Raw genomic sequence first — 25457 nt, 5'->3', positions numbered from 1 at the left:
TTTCATCAGTTTAGCATAAATCTTGGACACTAATCCTCTCACAGGAAAATCAACAAACCATTTAATGACTGGGTGCGCCTCAAGACTGTTTCCCCATGGCACTCCATAACATTTTAGGGCTGATCTTAAGCTAAGATAAAAGTAGAAGGATGTCCTGGGGACCTCAAAACTAGCTCTCAGGTCTTCAAAACTCAACATACCTTTCTCATTGAATAGCTGGTCTAAAGTATAAATACCTCTGTCACTCCACTGCTTACAAGCAAATGGTTTGTTACCAGACATTAAGTGTGTATTGTGCCATATTGGGGTATTCAAATGCCACTTATTGTTGTAGCGTAGTAGCTCCTTCACCTGTTTAAAGTTGGTGTGATAGGGCCATAGGTAAGCATACACTTTTTTGGACACACACTTGCAAAGGCAAGGTCTTGCAGTCTTAGACTTCCTGTGAGGTTTTGCCCTATTTTTCTCCATGGAACTGTAGATGAGGGGTCCATCCACACTTTGAGGGCCCGTAGTTGAAAGGCTCTGTGATATATTTTAAGGTTGGGGAGTGCCAGGCCTCCCGTGTTTGTGGTACGTTGCAGGGTAGAGTATTTTAGCCTAGGTTGTTTATTGTTCCAAATATACTGCCGAATTAAAGTATCAATATCAATTCATTCCAGAAAGTTATTGTTGGGGGTAAGGGGATCATTGTACTTCACACGGGGAACTATGTTCATTTTAACAACAGCAATCCTGGACCGTAGTGATGCCGGAAGCACAGACCAATTGGCCAGATCCCTTTGAACATTACTTAATATAGTTTCATAGTTGTCCTGGACAACTCGCTCTAGCGATGCGTGTACACTAATGGCTGATGTTGCATGCCTGTTGTTCAATAAAAGAAGATTAGATTTATTCCAGTTAATTTTATAGCCGGAGATTGAGCCAAATTTGTTGAAGATCTTAAGAATTTTTGGAATAGAGTCCCCAAGATCAGAGATGTACGACACAATATCATCTGCAAATAATGATATTGAGCTGCTATTGGATTTAATCTGGACATTACAGATTTTATTTTGCCTTATGGCTTGGGCTAACGGCTCAAGAGAGATTACAAACAGCATGGGGGAAAGCAGGCATCCCTGTCGCGAGCCCCGCTCGATGGGAAATGACTCAGAATGCAAGCCATTGGTTGAGACTATGGCCGTGGGATTTGCATATAAAGTATGCACCATGTCAATGAATTTGACATTGCCTGCCTCCTCTGGGACAAGAAGAGGCAGGTTTAGGTCTTTTAGGAACTCCTGGCACTGTGTCGGATCTAGGTTGCAGAAGGACTCATACAACTTTGAATCGAAGGATTGAAAAGTAGCGCTGTTATCTTTAGGATTTGTTGAGATACCTCGGTCTGCACGGATGCTGTTGATAGTAGTTCTGGATTTGCTTTGTTTTAATTTCAGAGCAAGCAATTTGCTTGGTTAACAGCCATTAAAAAAATTATTTTGCCTCACTCTGTGCATTATGAATTCAGCTCTCCTTAGCAGATCATTTAGCTCTGTTCGACTTGTGACTAAAAGAGTATGTGTAGATTTAGAAAAACAAGTCTTAAGAGACTGCTCTAAAGATTTACAGCGTTTTTCCAACTCCGCAATTCTCTCTTTTCCTCTTCAAGTTGACTGCGAAGGAAGATGTGAAATCGCTAATAAATCCTTTAGTTGCCTGCCAAATAAATGCAGGATCAGAAACTGAGTCAGTATTAATTGATATAAACTCAGCCAGTTTGGCTCTAAATTCTGCATCAAAAGCTGTGTTCTGGAGAAGGGAATTATTAAATTGCCACCTCCTTGATCTTTCTCCTAACATATCTCAATGGAATGTGGTCATCATCGCATTGTGCTCAGACAGAATTGCTGGTTCTATTGCTATCGTGTGGAACATTGCCTTAAGCTCATTGGAGCACAAAATATAATCAATGCGGGAGTGGGTGAGGTGACGTGTAGAAAAGAAGGTGTAATCCTTGCTAGTAGGGTTGTGCATCCTCCATATATCTCTAAGATGGTGGGATTCCACAACTGCTCTAAACATGTCTAATGTATGTTTTTGGGCCTTTGTGTGATTGACCCCTGATCTATCCTGATTTAAATCTAGTACTGCATACATGTTAGTGTATATTAGTATATTAGTGAATATTCATTGGGAGAAAGCAATTCATTGGTTAGGTGCGGGGAAAAAACTTTCATCATACGTAGACAGTGCATATACCGAAACAAAGGCTATTTTCTTACTCCTTATCGTGGTAAATATATAAGATATCCTGCCTGATAGATCTTTACTACTTTTGTCTACGGTGAGTGCGCATTTCTGCGACAGCAACACAATGGAGCCCTTGGTTTTGGTGTTGTCACTAGATGAGGCAGCAACCTTGTAGTATTTATTTTGTAGACAATTTACATCTTTTTGTGTCAAGCAGTCATTTGTGTCATGCAAGTATAATACTACATCTTGGTCTAGTAATTTGTCCGTACAACGTCTTCTGTACGTCTTGTGCAGCCTGCATTGGAAAGTATATGAGTGCAAGATTATCCACTTCTTCAGGTTCTCTCCGAGCAGTCTGCTCAAAGACGAGGTGAGAAAATATTAATAAGTTTGCTTATGTCCTTTATTGTAACTCAAGCTTTTGCTTTCTGAAGAAGCCTTAGGGCCTTAGTGCATCTGATGCATCTGAAACCCTCTCCCTCCACACCTTTTTGACATTGGAATTTGGGGTACTGTGTCTAAGAGAGGTGTGCAGAGTTGTGAAAGTAGCAAGGGCTTGAACTTCTATCTTAAGGTCTTCCTTCATTGCTCACACAACTTCTTCCATCATGTTTTGTGTATACAACTGAGTGCAACACCATGTATTACTTAAAAGGGAGACTGTCTGAAAATGTGCGCCGTTGCATTGAGACTACAAAGATATGCAAAAGACACAGAATTCTTGTAGAGAGAAAAGGGAGGCAGTGGGATACAGCCAGGAGAAGCTATGACAGCAAGCATGCTCTCACTTTGAGTGTGGCTATTCAGAACAGGTATACAGATGAAAAGCTATATCCTATTTAGCTATATCCAGTATAGCTATATATATTTATTGTGTATTGCCCCTGCTAAATAAACAATACATAAAAATGTTTGCCTTTAGACGTGGTTAAATAACCCGTTGTACGACCTCGTTCCTTTCAAGCATACTGTACTTTTTTGGATTCTTCAGCATAAGCTAAACCGATGGAGCCATTTAAAACATTTGACTTAAAAGGCCTAAAAACATTGTTTAAGAGGGCTTTCACAACTGCCTCATTTAGTTCAGTTGAATGAGTTTCAGTCGCACTAGAGTTTGTTTCCCACCTTAGTGTGGTTTGTTTGGGCAGGTGGGAATACGGCAATCACACTCGGACGCGCACCAAAAGCGGACCAAACAAGCGTACCGGGACCTCCTTGATGAGGTGGTCTCGGTACGCTTTCAATCGAACTCTGGAGGGGTTGGTTTGTGGTGAGAACGCGATCTGACCTCGAACCACACCAATTAATGTATGTCAAGCTCGCTGTCACTCGCATTTTCAAGGTCAAAGTTGGAGACAAACACCGGCACAGCAGAGCAAAGTCTCTGTGACAATGTCTGATTATTTAAATGAAATGAGCTGGTTTGACCATGGAGATGCAAGAAATATGCACAGGTCCTTCTTCCTGTATTTACTTTCTTGCTCCCGCCCCAGACACTTCTGACCAATAAGCATATACGTTCTTGCATGGTTTGTAATGACGCATTTTGGTACGGTTGGATTTTTTGGTGAGAACGCCCTAAATAATCTTTAATGAAGTGACATGTCATGAATGATATTAAAGCACCACACACATGTAGTAATGTTATCTGTATACACAATGCAAAGGAGATGAGATTTGGTGAATAAAGCCCAAATTATACTTGAATACATTTGAATTTTGTCATCTGCTGATGCCTGGGAGTACTGTATGTGCCTACAATAAATCATGTGACGACACATTCTCAAAGAAAACATTTTTGAAGGAAACTAGTTTTTGTGATGTGGTTCTATTAATCAGTTTTACTGTATCATCATACCATCATATCAGAGACGGATTGCACATACTTGAACATAGATCATTTTATCAGCAGCAAACTCGGGCAACACATACAGTGTAGGCAGTGTTTGTATTCACACACAAGGTCACACTTTAAACAGACAGATGTGTTTTTGGGAGTGCATACACTCAACCACATGTATAAACACATTCAGCTCACACCCTGTCATACTGACTCTCATGTATACACATATATTACACACACACAATCTCTCCTAACATGACCCTGCATGCCGGTGTGTGTGTGTATCAATAAAATATGGTGGTATGAATAAGTGATAAGATACATAATGGAGAGGCAGCTGAGCTGAGCTGAGCCAGGCCATCTTTCCACAACACAGGAACTTCCTGTCAACAGAATGCCCAACCAAGGACATGTCTGTGTATATGTGTTTGCATCTTCTAAGAAATGGGTTGGAGAGAAACAAAGAGGAGAATATAGAAGAAAGAATGTTAGCACATTGGGTTGTAGGCTATATCTTCATATCTTGAATACACTGTTGTGACTGTGAATAGAGGCTAAATAAAACTTGAGTAATGAGTATAGCTGAATGTAAAAAGCGCCATGGAAACTCATAAACAACATTTTATGCCACATTTCATATTGTCTAAATAAACACTGTGCATACACAAAGAGGGGTATCATCTTTTACTCTTCTTCTCGTTATCTTCATGCACTGTCCAGGCCTGTTTACCATGCTTTGCTCCTTCCCCTCTTTCCTTCCATTTATGCAGACTTTAAAGCACCATAATGAACCAATCATCTTTTGCATTTTCTAAAAATAAGCTTCATTATTTTGGAAAATGCAAGATATTATTGTATCTGCCTGCACAGCTGGTATCACATATTCACTGTATGAAGCATGAAACCCTTACAGGCATGATGACATGCGACAAAGATTCCTGGCTGGAATTGAACTGGGAATGCCATTGTCGCATGGTATGCATCTTCACCAGCAGGGCACCCACATGTTAATATTTTCAAGCCCATTCTAGAGTGAGCATAAATGAGCAGCTCTAAGTGTCTGGCTTTTGTGCTGTGAAAAAAAAGCCCTATATATGAGGAAAGTCTAATCTAACTAACATGTAAAAACATTCAGATCCTTTGAGACGCTAAATCCACTGATACCCAAACTTATTCAGTTCTTCTTAGTGCATTAACAGCTTCAACATTCATAACAGCTCTTAATTGACATTAGCTTTCTAGTGTGAAGCAGGAAGAGACTGTTTCCGCACATTAGCACGTTTTACAGGCTGCTACCCCTCTGAGGCTTTTGAATACAATCATATCCTCTCCATCGTATCCTCTTCTCCATGAGAGAAGAACACTGTTAAATAAAGTATCAATTAAATCAGATCAAGACTCACTGTCAGGCAGTGAATAAAAGTTGAAGCAATGATATCATGTTCTGTGTATTAATACTCATACAGACTGATATCACAAAAGGAGTACATTGAGGAACTGTGTAGCCACGTGTCCAAGATCAAAGCTCAGCCATGATTATTAAAACACTTAGGGACATATAAAAGCATCTGCTTCATGTTGATGCTATAGAGATAATGTTATCTCTCTTTTCTACTCCACGTCACTCTAATGCAAACAAACGCAATACAAGGATGTGCAATTTAGTAATTAGGAAATTAGCTAAAATCATTCTTATGATGAGCACAATCATCTTCTGGCGCAGACTGACTAATTTGAGAGGAAGACAAGATAGCACTAGCTTCCTACATGTACATTGGTAGCTATTTCAAGCCTCTAATTGGTTTGTGTACGTTGTGTTTTCCTGTTAAGAGGTTAGAAAAGTTTAAAAGCCCAGACTTTGGGTTGGTTGAGGAAGTGGATTACAGGGTACAATTTGAACTGATTCTCTTCATTAGGTCACTGTAACGCGTTTGTAATAGTGGAGCTAGCTCTTAAATTGAGAGAATTTAACATGTTTAGTCCAAGCACAGATCTTGCAATTGTATTTATTTTAGACTGGTTTATGTGTTTTGGATTTTAAATACGTAAGGCTTTCCACATATATAGCCTAGCATTTTAGCAGAACTGCAGTGGTTAAAAGTATCTGATTAACCATGTTTTGTAGTTTGCATAACTATAGCAGCACCAGTATTATATCCATGTTAGTACCTGTGTAATCTGCAGGATATAATCTGCCTGTTCAGTGTCATTTTTGCACTACTACTAACCTTTCTTGAGGCAAAGAAACATGAATTTGCACAACTTCAGACACCAGAATTGGTTGTATAATATCTTGATACCCACACAATTTAGTTCTTATGCACATTTGGTCAGTGATCATGTCAAACCCTGTGTGTGTGTGTGTGTGTGTGTGTGTGTCTGTGTGTCTGTGTGTCTGTGTGAGACTGTGCATCCTTGCAGGTCGTTCGTATTCTTCTGTTGTTTTGAATGTAAACCTTTTGACCTCTGCTCTCTTGACCTGCATCTAAACTGTTCAAAGAAGGTATGTGTGCTTCACATGAAAGCAGATAAAGAAAATCATGCTTCTTAAAGCTCAAACCCCATGAACCTAACAATAAACTTGCTGTTTATTCAAACCCAAGCATGATAGATTTGTCCACTTCGAAATAAGCCTTTCTACTGTATATAAAGGCAATCCAAATGTAATGGATGCTCCTTTGTATCCAGCTTCTCATCTTCAAGCAGCGTTTCAAAGGACTCTGCTCTTTTATACAGACCAGCTGAACTTTTTCCCTTTTGACCCTTTGCTGACCGCTTCACTGACTGTGTGTGTGTGTGTGTGTGTGTGTGTGTGTGTGTGTGTGTGTGTGTGTGTGTGTGTGTGTGTGTGTGTTTCCATGTCTCTCAGGGTTAACCTGTACCCATAGAACATTGGTGTTATGCTTAATGGAGCCTTGTTTTTCCTCTTACCATCTCTGTAGTTCTACATAAGTTTGCTTTCATTTGCCGCTGTTCTGATCTCACACTCCAAGAAAAGCGTCACAAAGACCCGAGTGTGTTCATGAGTAAATGTGTGTGTTTGATGTCTGTGTTACTATGGTGACTACATCTAGACAGAAAAATCGGGCCACTATTTACATTTCATCAAAACATCAGATTCAGTCATCTGACTTTATGACTGATACTGTTTGCATAATAATTAGTATTGGAGAATGAATACTATCAGACATTAGAAAAGATGCCCAGCTATGATGTCAGATATATGACTTTATGTGCACAGCAAGGTTAGGAGACAGCATGATGAGGATGGTGCATCAAAATCATGGGACAATGATGGGACAATTCGGGACAAAAAGTTTCCTGGCCTTAAATTCAACACACACCATCCATATTGTGTTATTTTAGGTCTGTAGCAGAATAACTAGTCAAAGTACAGTAGCCAGGATGTACCAAACTGGAGAATAAATGGGAAAAAATACTGCTTTTCCAGAGACTTGATTTTTATAAGTTGTTTCAGGTGACTAAACATTGGACTGGGACACCGTCTGTTCATTTCCTACTGACAATCAGCGTTGGTTTCATTTCACAATGACCACAATCTTTTCCTAACCTTAATATATATATATATAATCTCACATAGAGCACTGTATTAATCACAAATGGAAATTTCAGGGTTACAGTAGCCAAGACATACCTCACAAAAGAATGATATAATAATACACACAAAGAGGTAAAAAGCCATACTTTATAAGCAATCAACAAGAATATAATACAATCTGAGAAAGGTGATTGAACTGTATGTAGTACCCCACTCTAAGATGAATATGCACTGTAAAATGATAGTGTAGTTATCATTAGTTGATTCTATAGTGTACTGTACAGCAATGTTGGAAGGATTTTGGCTATTAAAATTTGTAAGTGACCAGACGTGCAGCTTAATGTGACAGTTTTAATCCAGAGAGATTAATCATCACTGTAAATGAAGTGTCATGCCTAACGAAATTACTCTTTATTTTGAGTCAAGGTAGAGTTAGAGGTAGGTTTCCATAACCATCTTTAAACCATGTGTTGACAAGTGTAATGTACATGGAGTATTCTGTGATAACATTCATCACATCTTACCCACACACGTACACTGTTCATCAGCAGCACTATCTGGCCCTTACCTTGCCATGGTTGTGAGGTTGGTCAGGTATGTGATGTGATGATGAGCGACAGCCTCCTGACACTGTGCAGTCCATCAGATTCCTCAGGGGACACCAACACCAGCAACCTTTTTCAGCTGAGACCAGCCCTCCTGTCCAAAGCCATTGACAGGGGTCTCCCAAGATGTTTGTCAGGACATCAAACCATACGTTTCTGCATGCTTGTGTGTTCAGGATTGGATATTTCAGTAGTCTACAGAGTGGGACCTGTTCTCCACCATAGGCAGTTTGTTGTGAAGTGCTTACACAAGTAGAAGTATTTGAATGTGCTTACTGTTGATGCACTGTCTTTATAAAGTGCATATGTGAGCCTCAAGCACTTTTTTGATACATGTAGAAAAGAGATAGAATTTCCACAAACCTCACCCTCCATCAGCAGAGATAACAGAGGAAGCTACTGCTTGAAAACCTGCATAAAGTGTCTTTCTAAGGTGCTTCAGTGCTCCTTGGCATACACTTCGCAAGCCTCTAGGGTCTACTGGAGGGATGAATACCATTTTCCCAAAAGATATTCCCTTGTTTGGTGTTTTGATTTTAGTGATGATCGCTCCAGAATCTCCCACAGTCTGTACATACTGTACAATCCTGCACATGTGGACCTTGAGTCCCAGATGATCCATGATGGCATCATTGTCAAAGCTGCATCTGAACCAGAAAGGGGCTCAAAATTGAATATACTGTAGGTCAAAAATTCAGTGGTTCATGTATTCTTGAAATGAATTACAAAGCAAACGCTGCTGTCACATTTTAAGATATGATGTAACCATTTACGTTTATTATTCATTTTAAAAGAAGCATTTTTAGTTCTCTTTTTGTTGAGCTGCCATGCGTCACTGTGTTTGGCTTAGTAAGTAATGTGACTGGCTGGGAGCATATTTATTAATCCTTCACAACCTCTGATCTATAGTCTACCTTAACCAGCCCCTTTTCACCAAAATAACACTAAAGACGCCTACACAGTACATGCGCCCAAAACTTAACGCTTTTCACACGTCGTTGTGCCTTGCGTGGTAAAAATAGGGCCCCATAACTGCATAACGACGAAAGGTCAAAGTTGAACCAGGAAGTCGCCTATATATTGTGATTGTGATTATAACGGATAGTTTGGGTAATGATTTTACTGCTCACCTTTGTTTTCTCTTCTAAATAAGTTTGGCTATCCTGGAGTTTTTTATTTTTTTATTCTTTTTTATTTTTTATAAACGTATCTGATCATCTGATTGTTCGTGGTTCTCGCCCCTTTGGACCGCGTTCCGAGATCACAGCAATTACTTTGGGGAGTACTACAGACTTATCATAATTAATAGAACCCATGGCCCAAGCTTTGGAAGTAAAACCCAAGTTGTAGTAAATCATAGATTTCCTTTAAATGTGTATGTCCTTGCCTTCAGAAAGTCCTCAAATGATCTAATCTGCAGTTGAATTACTTGTAGTTAGTTGTTTATGTGTGTGTTTGCTTAATATACAAATCCAGTTGAACATACTCAATACAACATTCCTTTACCATATTTGCTGTTTATGTTACTCATCTGCTGTTGCTCTCTTTTGGTCCACGCGCAGCAGTCGGCCTATAAAAGCAGTTTCATACAGTGTCCAGTGGTGAGGCGGCTGTCAGTCTGCTCTGGGTAAATAGCCAGTCAAATCCTGGGTCAGCACTAGGTTTTCATTAGAGGCCTAATTCAAAGCGGCCCACATAGAGTGTCAGGAGTGTCCCAGCCTGTTGTTGGCACCCCTTATAACACACTCTAATGAGCAGCCGCTGGGAAAGTTGTGGTCAGCTGTGTATTTGGCGGTGTAGCTTAGAATACACGGTCAGAGAAGACGAGAAAGTCCCCGCTCAAGGGCCTGAATTAGCCCCATGAATCACTTACTTTCTTTTTCATTAGTTTCTTAATCATGCAACCTGTTGAGTGTCATGATTCATGGGACTAGCTGCTTGCTGTGGTTTACCCTGTAGAGTTCAATCACGAGGCCGGCATTCTCAGTGGATTTGCCAGTATGTGAGCTGGACAGTGTTACTGTTGTGTTTATAAAGGTGCTTAAAGCATCTCTTTGCCTCTGTGATCCGTCGGGAAGGATCATCTGTGTTCATAGATTCAGGACTGCAGCACTATCCAACCACCAGTGCCTTTAGTCAAAATGTTTCCTGTTAACTTGCAAATATGAATAAATACGAAAATTAGTTATACATTGAGCGGGATCCAGGCTGGTCCCGAGTGTTTGAGCAGTGCATAAATGAAAAAGGTTTCAACATCCAGCACGTGGTTCCATTTAAACCCTGCACATGGCATCTACCCTGATATACTGTATGTGGTGTGTGTGTCTCCAGCCGCATTAATGTGAGCTGTCCTTTACACAGGAGGGTGTGTTAAGCTTGGCTTTTCACAGTCCATCAGGATGATCTCCGGTAGATGTTAATGAGCTTTCCCACTAATGTGGACTCAGTCGTCCAACTGGCCAGCTTTCTAAGGATTGTACAGAGCAAGGGCTCACATAGTGATGCCAACATGTTTTCATCTGTAAAACATCTGTAAGTCCTTATTATTAATGGTATGTTTTTACATATACATATTATTATTATTATTATTATTATTGTTATTATTATTGTTATTGTAGTTGAACTCAGTATCTTAAGTGATAACATGACAGTGCTATGTATATATATATATACATAGCATAGCATACATAGCATATACATAGCACTGTCATGTTATCACAGACCAGACTTGATCATTCTGTTTTCTACAGCATAGGCCTACCAATTGGATTTATTATTAGCTGCTGTTGAGGTAGAAACTCATCAGTCATAATATCTGCCACGATGGAAAATTTAGCTAAAATTTGCAACATTGGGGAGAAAAGGAGCTCTTGGTATTTGGTTGCGTGCATCTCACCTAAATGAGGAAAAAAATATGCCAGTGCCGCATTAGGGGTGCACGATTCAGAAAATGTCACGATTCAATTCAATATCGATTTTTAGGCTCAATAATCGATTCAAAAATGATTCTCGATTCAAAAAACAATTCACAGTATGTAAATGTAGTTACATTTTCCATGTGATTTCAGTAGACATACAATAAAAAATAAAATTAAGAATTGAATTATGAATCGATTTTTTTGAATTCTATGAATTGATTTTGAATCGGTAGAGCTTGAATCGCGATACGAATGTGAATTAATTTTTTTGCACACCCCTATGCAGCATGTACAATTTGTTCATGTTAGGGAGTGTCCACCAACACAGATATATCAACAGCAGGGACACCATAACATGTCCTTGGTAAAATTTTGGATTTAATGACCTGAGGAAGAGGAATCACAACCTCAGTGTTTCTAAAATCTTGGCTGGAAACCATAAAACAGAAGTGGAAACATCATTGCTACGGATTTATTATTATTATTATTATTATTATTATTATTATTATTATTATTACAGGTAGACATGTCATTGCCATGAGTGGAACCATTATCACTGCAGGTAGAGACAAACCCATGTCACATAGCAGCAGTGTTGGGAAGGATACTTTCAAAACGTATTCCGTTACAGAATACATGCCCAAAAATGTAATTTGTAACATATTCCGTTACGTTACTCAATCTGATTAACGTATTCTGAATACTTGGATTACTTCCACATTGAAATGCATTTTATAAGTGTAGGAATGCGGCCATCACATACAGCTTACTAAACAGGCCTATTCTGGTGTGTTCTTCTGTTCCAACTGGCTGAATGTGTACCTAAACAAGCAGATAGATTGTTGTATTTGTAGTCCCGAACCGCATACTACAAAAATCTAACCGCAGTCTAAGCTACCACGAGCTAATTTTAGCTAACATTAGCTAGCATGTGAAATGGGGCTAGTCAGTCTTTCAACAGCTCTGGAGCTAGTAAATCAACACGTAGGAGAATGTAAAGTCGCACGTCAACTATAAAATAGCAAGGTGACCAGTAAAACTACAGCAGACGACTACCCTTGGCTAATTAAAAAAAAAAACTTACTTTAAGATGCTTCTTCAGGTTGGAGGTGGAGTAATTTGGACGCTGAAAGGAGGTTGGTTGCTGGCAAGCAGAGGCTGCACTGTACAGTTATATTTCGTTCTCCCTGTTCATTCTTTAAAGTGAAATGCTGTTTGAATTTCCAAGATAGAAACGCATTCCTGCCCTGGCTCTGTTGTGCCGGTTCCGGCTCCATCTCTACCTCTGTCAGTGATCACGCAAATAGCTAATTTTTTTGTTGTCATATTGGGGCTTCTGGGAAATGCATGGAGTTGCGAGAGTGAATAAATTCGTGAAACAGAGAAGTATCGTCATGTAATCCTTTGATTTCAACAATGTAACTATTCTAAATACCAACTATTTAAATTGTAACTGTAACGGAATACAGTTACTCATCACCATCATGAATAAAAATGTCACCACAGTTGTTGGTAGAGTTGGTAGATATATGATCACCAAGCATTCTGCAAGAAAGTCACAGAGGAGGGGACAATCCTGGAAGTTCAGACCGTAATGTGCCTCCTTGTTTTAGTTACGTAAAAAATGTAATTTAATTGAATGTTTTAAATGTCCACCAATGTACGTTCTACGTAGTAGACACCTAAAAATAGAGGAATTGCATGTACAAAATTACCATCCATGATTTTAATGTAGAATAGTGTCCCAAGTGCATTTTTTATAGGCTTTTATGAGTTGGCAAAAGATAAAAGCTGGAGGAAAAACATTAAATATTATTTCAGACATCTTTTTGGCAGCTGTAGTTCAGATGGCAGCGCAGGTCAGCCATTTATCGTAGAGTTGCTGCTTCTGCCCTCAGCTCCTATTGTTCACATGTTGAAGTGTCCCTATGAAACACGCTGAACCCTAAATTTCTCTCAATATATTCCTGGGAAAACATTTTTTATATGTTTTTTTAATTTTGTTCACTATAAAAACCGAACATGATAGCAGTGACTAAATCTACATTAGTTGGTGGGTTCCTGAAGGAACCAAAATGCCAACACTAATATGTATGTGAGCCATTTTTCAAATAGGAAGTGTGTGTATGCACTTCTGTGTAAGTGTAAGTGTGTGTAGGAGACTGTTAGGGGTTGGAATGTGACGTGAGAGCACTAATCAGAGCCAGCTGGGGCCAACGCTAAGATTAAAGTTAAAACACAAAAACAATCAGCTGGGATAAGTATACTATCGCTATGGGTTACTGCCCCCATCCCAGCCTCTCAGGGGGAGAGAGGATGGATGGATGGATGGATAGACGGATGGATGGGACTCTACCCACAGACCCTCTGATTAAGAGCTCCTTTATATTCTTTTTGATCCTTTCTTAGTGGTGAGTCTAGGCTCAGCACAACTTGCACATGACACACACCGACACACTGCCAATCAGGGCCACATGACATGCTCCGTATGTCTCCGTATATGTAGGTGTGTGTGTGTGTGTGTGTGTGTGTGTGTGTGTGTGTGCGTGTTTGTGTGTCGGATTGGCATGGGTCAAGATACATTTTCAATTAAAGTATTGATTACAGTTAGGTCAGGTTTAAGGTCTAGGCATAGAATTAATAAAAAAAAAATAAAATAAAAAAAATAGTTCTCTGCAATGACTGGTTGGAATAATGGACAAAACTACGAAAATGAGACCTAAGTTGTGAAAAAAAGAGTCGGAGCATGTGTAGGTGTAACATGATGTTGTGACTGTGTGTTTTTATATTACAGCTTTTTTCAGTTACAACTACAGTATTTGTTGTACTTTGCATTTGAGACTAGATTTGTATTTGTATGGAAATGAAAGTGTGTATGCTGAAGTCTGTGTGTGTGTGTGTGTGTGTGTGTGTGTGTGTGTGTGTGTGTGTGTGTGTGTGTGTTTTTGAGTATAAGAGGATTAAGGCCTGTTCACGGCCGAGGGTGCAGACTGCACTATTTCTGACCATTTCCTTTGTATGTCCAATTGGCTGATGAGGTATTAACTGGCCTCTGTGTTGTTATACGTGTCTCTGTTGGATTGTGCGAGGATGCGTCTCCAAAAACAACTACATTTTCCTCCTTGTTCAACACACACATCCACCCACTCCCTCCATCCATCTCTAGCCTGAAAAAACTCCTCTGTTATCTCCAGCTGTGGAATCCAGTGCTGTTTTACTGATAGCTTTTTCTAACCTATCTTGGGTTGACTTGCTCTTTCTTTTGAAGTCTGGCCACTGCTGTTGTCCCAGAACACAGCTCCAGTCCCAGCCGCCATATAGAGTCAACACCAACAACAGAATGACTTCCGAGATTAGGCCATACACGTGACGATAAGCTTTCTGAGTGAAGAGAATTTAATTTAGTGATTTATAACGGTCAAATGCTATTTGTGAGGATTTTCCTTGACAAGAATAAAGCTCTGGAGACAACACACTGCATACTTTATCCAAATATAATCACATTTAAGATCCTGCTATCAGCTTTCAAATTTCAAATACATATCATTTTTGGCATTGAAAATTATATTTTTAAAGATAAGCCACTATATATTAGCACCAAATATTTATCAGACAGGTCAGATCAGCCATCCTTTAAAAGTCCAGTTTAGTCAAACCCTGCAGTAGTTTCCATTTCTTCATTGGCCTTCCTCCAGAACAACATTATCTACACATCGGATCAGACAAAACCACCTTGTAAATAATCATGTTACTTTACCTAGTGACATCCGCCCCAGAGGAAAAGATCCCCAACATTAGAGTGCTGGGGGATTGTGTCGGGGGCGTGAGAGGTTAAGACTTGTTGAATAGCTGGTAGGCGTCACACAATGAGGTGGATTAGGCAGCACTAGAAAGGGCCTTTGGGGCTTTACTGGGTTGTTCAGCAGCTTATAGCGCCTACAATAACACAGCAACAGTGCAGATCTGGGGTTGGCAAAAAGACTAGCTGGGAGGGCAAGTGGCTGGCAGTTACGGTCAGTGTGATAGGAAGCATGGAAGCTGTGATGTAAGAAACAGAGTTAACAGGGAGGCAATGAATCAAACATTACTGACTGACAGGAAGAATTTAGCTAAGGAGTTACTAATGGGTCAAAAGAAGCACAGCAGCATTTTGCTAGAGATGAGAGGACCCCTGGGTGTCACATTGGCATTGAGACATGGAGTTGCAGGGCTGCAGAGGAGAGGTGAGGCTCAGTCGCAGTGGCTCCAGCACTTGTCTCTGCTTGCCTGGAGCTGTGGCTGGAAAAATGATATCATTACAGATGACCCATATTCTTACAGATAAACCTCGGCACTGTGGTGTGTGCTGTGCTACTGTATGTGTGAGTACAGAAATTGTGTTTTAAGGTGAAAAATCACCAAAAGTATTTTCCACAAGAGATTCCACTTTATCAACGACAGACATCAGATGATATATAATACATTATTATCATAGTTGCTATTGCAGTTGCTACTATGTTGTGACAATATTATCATCCTGGGTTTCAGTGGAGACACATATAAGTGTAAATTCTCTTTTACAGGTTTTTAAACTTGACACATTTTGGAATTTCCTGGTTAAAAGATTATTTGTAACTATTAGCAATGTCATTCAATAAAGTACTGGTATAAGTGGCCTAATAATTCCATACATTATCTGAACCCAGAGCACTGTGAACCAGCAGTCCTCACCCCTGTCTGGGATTACTGCAGCATTTCTGCCCTGTTGGGGAATTAAACAGGAGGGGGGTGGGAGGGCGGGCAGCAGGCTGGAATAACACCGCAGTGTGGCACATTGCGTGTTAGCTGGGATAATAACAGTGTGGTTTGTATTAGGTTTCCTTGGCTAAAGTAAGAAGCTCCCACTTCCTGCATGCCCACCATAAAGACAGTATCCGTATTGGCCTCTGAACATCTGCAGGACGTATTAAACACACGCTGTGGTTTTATGTCAGTGCAGTATGAATTTGAAAAGACTCTTAAGCTAATTAGACCTCCTGTTCATCGCAACGTCACTGATTTATTCTGCAGTCAGTTTTTGCATGATATTCTGGTCCAGCAGTGGAAATTGTTTTCAACTGATACCAGAACGAAACTGTACGTCAGAACAGATTGCAGCTGCAGTGAGCATGTCATTTTATTTTTGTTTTGTATTTACTTATGGTTTTTAATGTTCGTTCAGGCCTTCATGCCAGTATGTATTAATGGCCAATATGTACTAAGGCCATGTTCAGACCAAAAACAATCATGCATTAAAACAACACAAGGTAATCTACCAGTTTATTTCCCTGTGCTTTAACATGAACAGCATATTTCTTTAGTTTACTTACTACATTTTGGGACTTTAAAGCGCCCATATTATGCTCATTTTCAGGTTCATAATTGTATTTTAAGGTTGTACCAGAATAGGTTTAATGGTTTCATTTTCAAAAAACACCATATTTTTGTTGTACTGCACAGCTCTCTCTCACTGCTGCAGATCCTCTTTTCAGCTGGTCTCTGTTTTAGCTACAGAGTGAGACCTCTTTTCTTCTTCTTCTTCTTCTTCTTCTTCTTCTGTACTATCTTTGATTGCACATGCGCAGTAGCTCAGATGTAGATCATGTCAGCTAGCTAGCTCCATAGACAGTAAAAGAAAGGCTGTTTCTCCAACTTCGGTCAGTTACAAGGCAGGATTAGCTGGGAGACTTCTAAATGAGGGCGCACATGTAAGTAGTTCTTTTGTATATTATGGTGAACTTGTGTGTGTTGTAGCAGTGCTTTGCTATTGAGAACGAGGTAGCATGCTAGCGTTAGTATTAGCGTTAGCATGCTAACGCTATGAGCTAACGGTTGCGGTTAGCCAGCTCGTTTCGGCTTGTGATGTCACAAGCCGTGCCGATTTTAAACAGCTCACCCGGAGACTGAAGGCAGGACACATTCAGAAACCGTATCTCACTCAAAACAGCGTGGATGGATTTTTTCAAAGTTTGTATGCGTGTGGAAGCACCAGAGACACAAAAGAACACCTCAAATCCCAGAAAAAGTGTTTTTTTCATAATATGGGCACTTTAAAGCATTCGAGGTGTTGCACTCAGTTGTATACACAAAACATGATGGAAGAAGTTGTGTGAGGAACGAAGAAAGTCATTGAGAGGGAAATTCAAGCCCTTCCTATTTTCACAACTCCGCATACCTCTCTCAGACCCAGTCCCCCAAATTCCAATGTCAAAAAGGTGAAGCACTGAGGTCCTAAGACTTCTTTCAGAAAGTAAAAGCTTGAGTTAGAATAAATGACATGAGTGGACCGCACTATATTTTCTCGCCCTGTCAAAGTACAGACTGCTGGGAGAGAACCTGCAGAATTGGATAATCTTGCGCTCATATAATTATTCATTCATTCATATAGTGTACCAGATATAGCTAAAAACACATTTTCATCTGTATAGCTGTTCTGAATAGCCATACTCAAAGTGAACAAAAAGCCTGCCGTCTTAGCTTCTCCTGGCTGCATCCCACTCCCCAGAGCAGCATGTTCCATGTAGTAGCAGTAACCAAGTGCACTTTTGTTCTCATGTATGTGCATTATTATATCCTGCTCTCAATTTGTTGATGACAGTCATACCATACTCTGTCATGGATGCACACTGCTGCACATTCACAGGGCGTCGGCGACTGTCAGCAGAGCAGCCAGGCAGCAGCAGATTGAATACAGCTAGATGCCTGATGGACGTCACAATACACTACATGCATCACAGTCTTAATACTGTGCTGCCACTTACGCGCACGCCATTCTGTCCATATATCGGCGGATATGGTTTACAGCATGTAATAACAGTAATAGGTTCCTTATGGGGATATCGTCAGCAGAGCAACCTGGTCAGTCTACAGTGAGGGATGTGGAGCAGTGGGAGCATGTCAGAGAAATACTCTGTGTCACCCGGAGAATGCTGGGAGAATATTGGTTATGTCTCAGAATAACTGCTGTCCATTGATACTGTGGGTCAATCACACAGATGTGGACTTTCTCTGTTTATAACACAGATACAGGTTCATAGAGGTCTAATGAGTAATTCATGGTAAAGCAATAGGAAAGGATCTCCTTTTTTTATTCCTACTGTCTGTTCAATCTAGTCATTCAGTAGAGTAGAGCTTTTGAGTACCGGTGCCAATACAGTACCTGAGTGTATGTACCTACTGTATACAAAAACAGTTTTTTTGGGGGGGGTTTTATACGTACTTTGAGGTACATAGACATTTTTGTTTTCTAAGTCCTTTTTTCCATCATTTAACAAAACAAGCTAAACTGATCAAACCGTGTTTAAAGATGTTTAACACAAGCAGACATTAAAAAAAATGCCAAAGTAAAAATAATAAAAAATTGGTTTAAGTCAAAAAAAGCTTTGACTTAAACTAGGAGGTATCTGATCAAAGAATATGCAAACAAGACGTGAGGCAGCATTTAACGTGGTGCTTTACAGTTTTTAAATACTTGATGCTACAGATACATTTCATTTGGTACTGAAAACGTATTTATTATACCCAGCCCTAATAATCAGGGCATTTTGTTTTTGTCAGAATAAGGATAAAGAGTATCTGTCAGAAGACACTTTGGGCATGTGAACAGATCACCTGATGGCTCCAATTTAACAATCTCTCTCTCTCTCTCTCTCTCTCTCTCTCTCTCTCTCTCTCTCTCTCTCTCTCTCCCCCTCCCTCTCCCTCTCCCTGCAGAGCTGCAGAGGGAGGGCAGCATCGAAACCCTCAGTAACAGCTCGGGCTCCACCAGTGGCAGCATCCCACGCAACTTCGAGGGCTACCGCTCCCCGCTGCCCACCAACGAGAGCCAGCCGCTCAGCCTCTTCCCCACCAACTTCCCCTAGAGTCCCACCTCTCTTCCAGGAAGAACCGCCACCGTCCGGCCCACCTGCCTGCCTCCCCCATCAGCATCACATGGGCACACTTGTGTGTTGAACTGAAACCCAATTGTGTCTAGGATTTGTGTTTTCTCTGTACACTGTGTTTTGGGTTTTTCTCCTCTCATACAACTGGTCACATATCAGTGTGATCCCAACTACATCCAGTTATTGTATTTTATTTCTTGGTTTGGATGCCAATGCTTCTTTAGTTTGTACAGATTTCCAATCATTTTACATTTTGTTTATCCTTAAATTGCATTCATGTCTGGGTGAAAACAGACACACATTTATTATAGACTCTTGAAAACTAATTTATTTTAAGCTTAACAGCTATTTTAAGTGTTGCTGAGCAATTAACCAAATCTAAAGTGCAGATAAAATGAAGTTTCATCACATTATTATTTTGAGTATTTTGATACACCTGTGGTCAGAGAGGAACTTCTTTTATTTTCAATATCAGATTTTTAATAACCGACCAGTATCTATCTAACCCTGCTTTTAACCTTGTTGTCGTGTTAAATCAGAAGCCAGCTGACACAGACGTTATTGGAGACCAGCCGTCCTCTCCTCTCTGCAGCTGATGTCTGCTGTTTCCTCAGCCCACCATCATTCTTTGTGTGTGTTTGAAGTTTTACGGTGTGCCTATTGTCTGAATGAGCCATGAGAAAAAGGAGCGCCGACAAAGAGAAAATGTTTATTCCAGTCAGTGACGTGTAGCAGCTCCTTTTCCCTCACTTCCCCATGAGTGTGTTGCTGCTCTTATGGCCTCTCACTAAATGTTCTTGATTCAAGTTGGCCCTCTCATACCTTTGATTATCATGTAATTACATTTGACAAAGGATGCCGTAATGAGATGACACTAGTACTATGTTGCTGAAATAATTTAGATGTTTACAGTGTAATTGAAATATGTTTCTGACATCATTTAGATATATTCCCCACTCGGCCTTTCCAGATAGTAAATTTTAATTGAGCGGAGGCTTGTGTAGCTGTTGTGTATTTTGTACATTAGCAACTTTTGACCAAAATGTTTTTCTTGCCTCTAGTGATAGATCTCTGAAAAATGTATTTTCCTCAAATGTACTAGCTTTGCCCGTAGCAAAGAAGATTGATAATCAGAAATTCTTTCATTAAACACACTTTGCCTGTTAGTTTGTTCTGAGCAGAATGTTTGTCTTGGTTAAAACTGAAATGCACTATTTACAGAGTCACATTAGAAACGATTTGAAATGATAGTAGTAATGTATAATCCTTGGACTGGCTGCATGTCGTGATGGCCTGTTATTGTTCTGTCACTGACCGAGGGCATGCATCTACTTGTTTTAATTCAGAGCAAATGCTTGTTGTTGGCGGTAAGATTTGATCTGTACAATACTTACTTCTTTTCCCAGCATTCATGCAAGAAAAAACATAGTAAAACTCAAGGAAATGAAACTGTCGGTCTTTTTTCTCACTCTGATTGCTCCTAATTGCGCCGTTCAGATTTCAACCACGGCAGTGACCATCAGCACATAGTACCACTGGTAATTAGTACCATATTTTTTAACAGGCAGTAAAGTGCTGTTAAAGAGACTTTTTATGGGCAACTCTGGCTCTTTGTTCTGAGAGAGAAACGAGAGGCCATGTTTGTTTCTCTGCTAATCAGCACACAACTTCAAATACCAAAACTCTATTTTTTATTTTAAATCAAATTAGCGGCGAATTATTCCTTGTATGCTTTATTTCATCTCATCGATGTGTTCATAAGCTGCTAGCCATAAAATTAAAAAGGGGTCCTTGCCCAGCTACAATGGAACATATTCCATCTTGACAAAATGGCCAGAAAACGTTTGCACAGACAATTAAATCAATAACTTATTCAACAGTTTTAAATTGAAAACAGTATGCCTGTTTTTCCAGTCAGATATATTTGGAAATATAATTTGTTACAGTATGAGTTGCACAACAGAATACATAAAAAAACTGAGCTGTTACAAAATGTGTTGACTTAGGTTTATATGCAAGACTCCCTTATGAGTAAAGTAGAAATAAGCTCCAGCTGGCAGGATGTGTCTCTGCCTCTTCATCCAGAGGAAAGCTCAGCATTATGCAACGAGTAGAGAAAAAAACTACAGTTTTTACTTTAAACTTTTTATTTAATACCAGCATGCTTTAACAAACATTTTACAATGTTTAATATTCACAATATTACACATTTTAAGTGTGGAGGAAATATTCTACTTGATCACTTTTGAAATAAAAACAATGTGATTAAAAAAAAAAAAAAAAAAAAAGAAAAAAAGTTAAATAATAATGTATTTCACCACACACTAAAAATCTGAAAACTGACACACATCATGTCAGTTTAAAATTAATTTGTACGTTTGGTCATTTCTAACAAGCAGACATTGGGATGGCATTACATGGGGAAAAACCTGGGCACAGTTAACTGTATTCATTTTGAGAAGAAATTCTAAAATACTGAACTCTACACATTCAACAGTGTATTCTAGCAGTAACTCAGAAAGACTTGTGCTGTTACAGTCATTGAGCATAACAGTAAAATTCCTACTCACTGATTCAAGTCACTCTGGATAAGAGAATCAGCTACCTGAAATGTAAATGGAGCCAACTTGAAAGTTTCCATGGTCTTGCATCCAACATCCTGATAGGAAATGTGCGGTGGAACGTGTTGAGTCCCTACCTGTGAACTTTTAACAAGAGAAACATGGCAGCAAACTGAACACTTATAAATCATGTTAGGACTAATTGAATACAACTAAAACTGAGTCAAAGCAAGGTGTGATAGTCACACTGATTCTCCTGAATTTATGGGATCACTACCAAACATCAGTGGTGGAAGTAAAAGTACTAATACCACAATGCAAAAATACTCTGTTACAAGTAAAAATCATGCATTGAAAATGTTACTTAAGTAAAAGTATATAAGTATAATCGGGAAAATGTACTTTAAGTATTAAAAGTAAAAATACTCAATGCAGAAAAATACTCACATTTTAGAAACTGGTAACAATCAAAACTGTCAACTGTTTAATCAGCTCATCATTTCAGATGTACTTGTAGGCCTATATATTGTTGGGTAGTTTAATTTATAATAAAACATTGTATTTTATAAACTACATTTGTTTTGTTTGCAAAAATCTTAAATTGTAAAGTAACTAAAGCTGTCAGATGAATGTAGTGGAGTAAAAAGTACAATATTTCTCTCTGAAATGTCGTGGAAGTAGAAGTAGAAAGTGGCATGAAAAGAAAAGACTCAAGTAAAGTACAAGTACCTCAAATTTGTACTTGAGTACTTGAGTAAATTACTTAGTTACATTCCACCACTGCCAAACATTAGCATTAGCAAGAACAGATCCAGAGGTTGGGTATTTTAACTGGAAATATCTCAACTCTGACTTATAGCATCAGCTATCAGCTTAGCGTACACTAATGCTGATGCTAGCAGCTTAGCATACACTATACTACTTGAATGATAGTAGTCTCCGTTCACATTTACTATGCTGAAAGATGGTGGGCTCCATGGTAACAGTTTAGCCTTGGCGGTGTTAAGTGACAGCAGGTCAGCAGCCTGCCAGTGAACAGTAAGACTGGTACTTTCTTATAATACACATTTGTGTTTGTAGGTTTTTTAAGTTATCATTAACTTGACCAGTACATTTGTTTGTAACAATCTTTAGTTTTCAAAGCTCTGTGAACTTTCCAGACCTGCTGCTACCTTCCTTTCTCAGAAGAAACCAGCAGAAATACCTCCCCGTGTGTTTGGACCTAAGGGAATATGCTCATTTGTTGTTGTTTTTAAAACAAGTGCCAACAGTTGATGCTGATGCATAAAATTATGCTGCTTGCTAATCTTATCCAAACTGTGAGATCTCAGTGGCCCTCATACTCAGCATGACCACTCTTCTTTCTGCAGAGACCAGCGGTGCTGAAGTAAAAACATCCAAATGCAAATTAGCAGGAACATCACAGCAGTTCTATTTTTCAACAGCAAATTACATTTGGTTATGACTGCTGACAACACTGGGCTGTGCAAACTCACTGAGAAGACTGGGACTATAGATTAATTTGCCAATAAAAATCATGCCAGTAATCAGAAATCATGCAATTTAAAAAATCGTCTCATTATGATTTCATTTTTACAATCCAGAATATGGTGCAATTGTACCATTATTTGTGGATTTTATTGTACATATTAAGGTAAATTGCTCAACATGGGGAAATCAGTTGGTTCTAAGAGCAGACAGTAATAGCTATAATAGCTTACAAATGTCTACATAAATGTTCACTCATTCACTATTAGAGATTTGCCAAAATAAAGAGAATTGTAGCATTCACAGAGAGAGAACACATGGGTTGAGGAAAAACCACCTGGTTGATTCAGAAGTCAAGGAGTGTCTTCTGATGGATGTAGAGGTGGCTGTTAAAATAAACAATTCTATGGAGATTAACATTTACCTTTTTTTTGTTTTCGATTTTTTTATAGATGTGTAAAAATGGTGATTTAAAAATTATTTTTGAGAAATTTGTGGAAATAAGCGCATTGTAAAAATCATTTCAAAAAATCCAAGTCATTTGTCTTGCAAAAAGAAAGAATGAGATAGACATGCTGGAGCGACCTGTAGCTCACCTGGTAGAGCGTGTGCCCCATGTAGGCTGAGTTCTTGGGTTAGGCCCTTTGCTGCGTGTGACGTCCCCCCCCCCCCTCACCTGTCTGTCTACTATCACTATCTAATGAAATAAAAATAGCCCAATAAATAATCTTTAAAAAAAAGACAAGCAGCCAAAGTGTTAACATGGAAAAGAGGAGCCAATGACCATGCATGGACTCCTCACTTCACAGCTCAACTACACCAGACACTTTAGGTAATTAGTTTTCTGGGCAACTCACTGTTCACTGTGTGTGGGACCTTGAATGATTCCTGCATGTTCCACCATCACACCGTCTGCACATTGAATCCTTAAACACCACCACGTCTGCCCTGTGAATGGAAAGACTTAGAAAACACAATGCTCCAGGAGGGACTCAATTTGGTTTTCATGGCCTGGACCTCAAATACATTTCATCAGATTTAGTCCCTGAAAATGTTTAATATTGAACTGGGTTGTATGGCATACATGGTGTGAGAAGGTTAGAGAAGTTAAGTTCATTTTAAATGAAATAAATAATATTACATTCATTGAAAAACCCAAAGGAGCACTATATTATTTAGAATGATTACAATCAAATTCAGAGAGGTATGTCATAAAGATTTGCTGTTTTTCATCACATGATTTCAATGTGATAGTTGATGATGCTGCTGCAGGAAAACTTACAGAAACTGGCACAAGGCCATTTTTAGGCCCATGTTATAGATCCTACCCCCCCCATTAGACTGCAGATAGATCCAATTCTAACTGTGAATGAACATTTTCATCTTTGAATCATTATTAAATTGTACACCCATCTAAAACATGAAATATGTATAATTATCAGACTTCACTCTCATCAAGATCATTTCTGGTGGGTTAAATGATGCTGAAACTAAACTCATGCCCCTTTTTTCTACACCTCTGTATAGGCACCATCAGGAGGTCCTTGAACCACAAGTTGCAAGCCACTGGCACAGAGACAGCTTTGTTACCACTAAAACTCACCATCAGTGTGTCAAGACCTGTGGCAGTGTAAAATGTCCAAGACAAAGGCGGAGATGTGCTCACTGATCTGAGCTGCAGCGTGCTGCTGTCAGATTGGAATGAGATATGATTTGAATCAGGAACACCAACAGGGTTTTTCTGGATCAGCTTCAGTTTCATCCTCCATATTTATCCTTCAAGAAACACATTAATCAGTGTCCATTCTCAGTGCTGTTTTAGGTTTACGTGATTTTACGAGGCCTAATAAAGCACTTACCTGTACAGAAGAGGAAGCACGGATCAACTTACCTGAACTCAGTTTACTACATGTATAGGCTCACTTTCATTTTAAATTAGCAAATATGATGAATCCATAGTGTGCAACATAATCTGACAGAAGACATACAAGGGGGGACACGGTTATTTGCATTGCGTTGAAGTCTGACTGCACTCATGTCTAGCCTATATTCAACTCGCGACGAAATTATGTGACATTACTGCACAAGAACACATTAGCAGATGTTTTATTTCTTTACACTGCGTCTTGAAGCCGCAAATAATTAGATCTCAAAGAAAAATATTGTCTTCGATTTTGAAATCATATTTAATCGCAACATAGGCTGATTTGAAACTTGTTAAAACTTGATTATTTTTCATACCTTTAAGTAAATTCATGTCTCGGCGTTTAGAATTAGAAATGTTATTATACTGATTATACTGGGGTTTTGGCAATAATCAAACACTAAAATATGACATAACTAT

At 39.2% G+C, this 25457-nt stretch overlaps 1 protein-coding gene across 1 annotated transcript in view; it reads left to right on the top strand.

The window, feature by feature from the left end:
• Positions 1 to 20230, top strand: part of bcas3 (BCAS3 microtubule associated cell migration factor) — a 326574-nt gene extending 306344 nt beyond the window's left edge. The window contains exon 24 of the mRNA XM_078246922.1: positions 18895 to 20230. Coding sequence (XP_078103048.1) covers positions 18895 to 19043 — 149 coding nt within the window. The 3' untranslated portion in view covers positions 19044 to 20230. The remainder of the gene's footprint in view (positions 1 to 18894) is intronic.
• The last annotated feature ends 5227 nt before the right edge of the window (positions 20231 to 25457 follow it).

This window comes from Sander vitreus, chromosome 3, assembly GCF_031162955.1.
Source record: "Sander vitreus isolate 19-12246 chromosome 3, sanVit1, whole genome shotgun sequence".
NCBI classification, from domain to species: Eukaryota; Metazoa; Chordata; class Actinopteri; order Perciformes; family Percidae; genus Sander; species Sander vitreus.
Note: the sequence above shows the minus strand (reverse complement) of the source record. Positions and strands in the feature narration are given on the sequence as shown.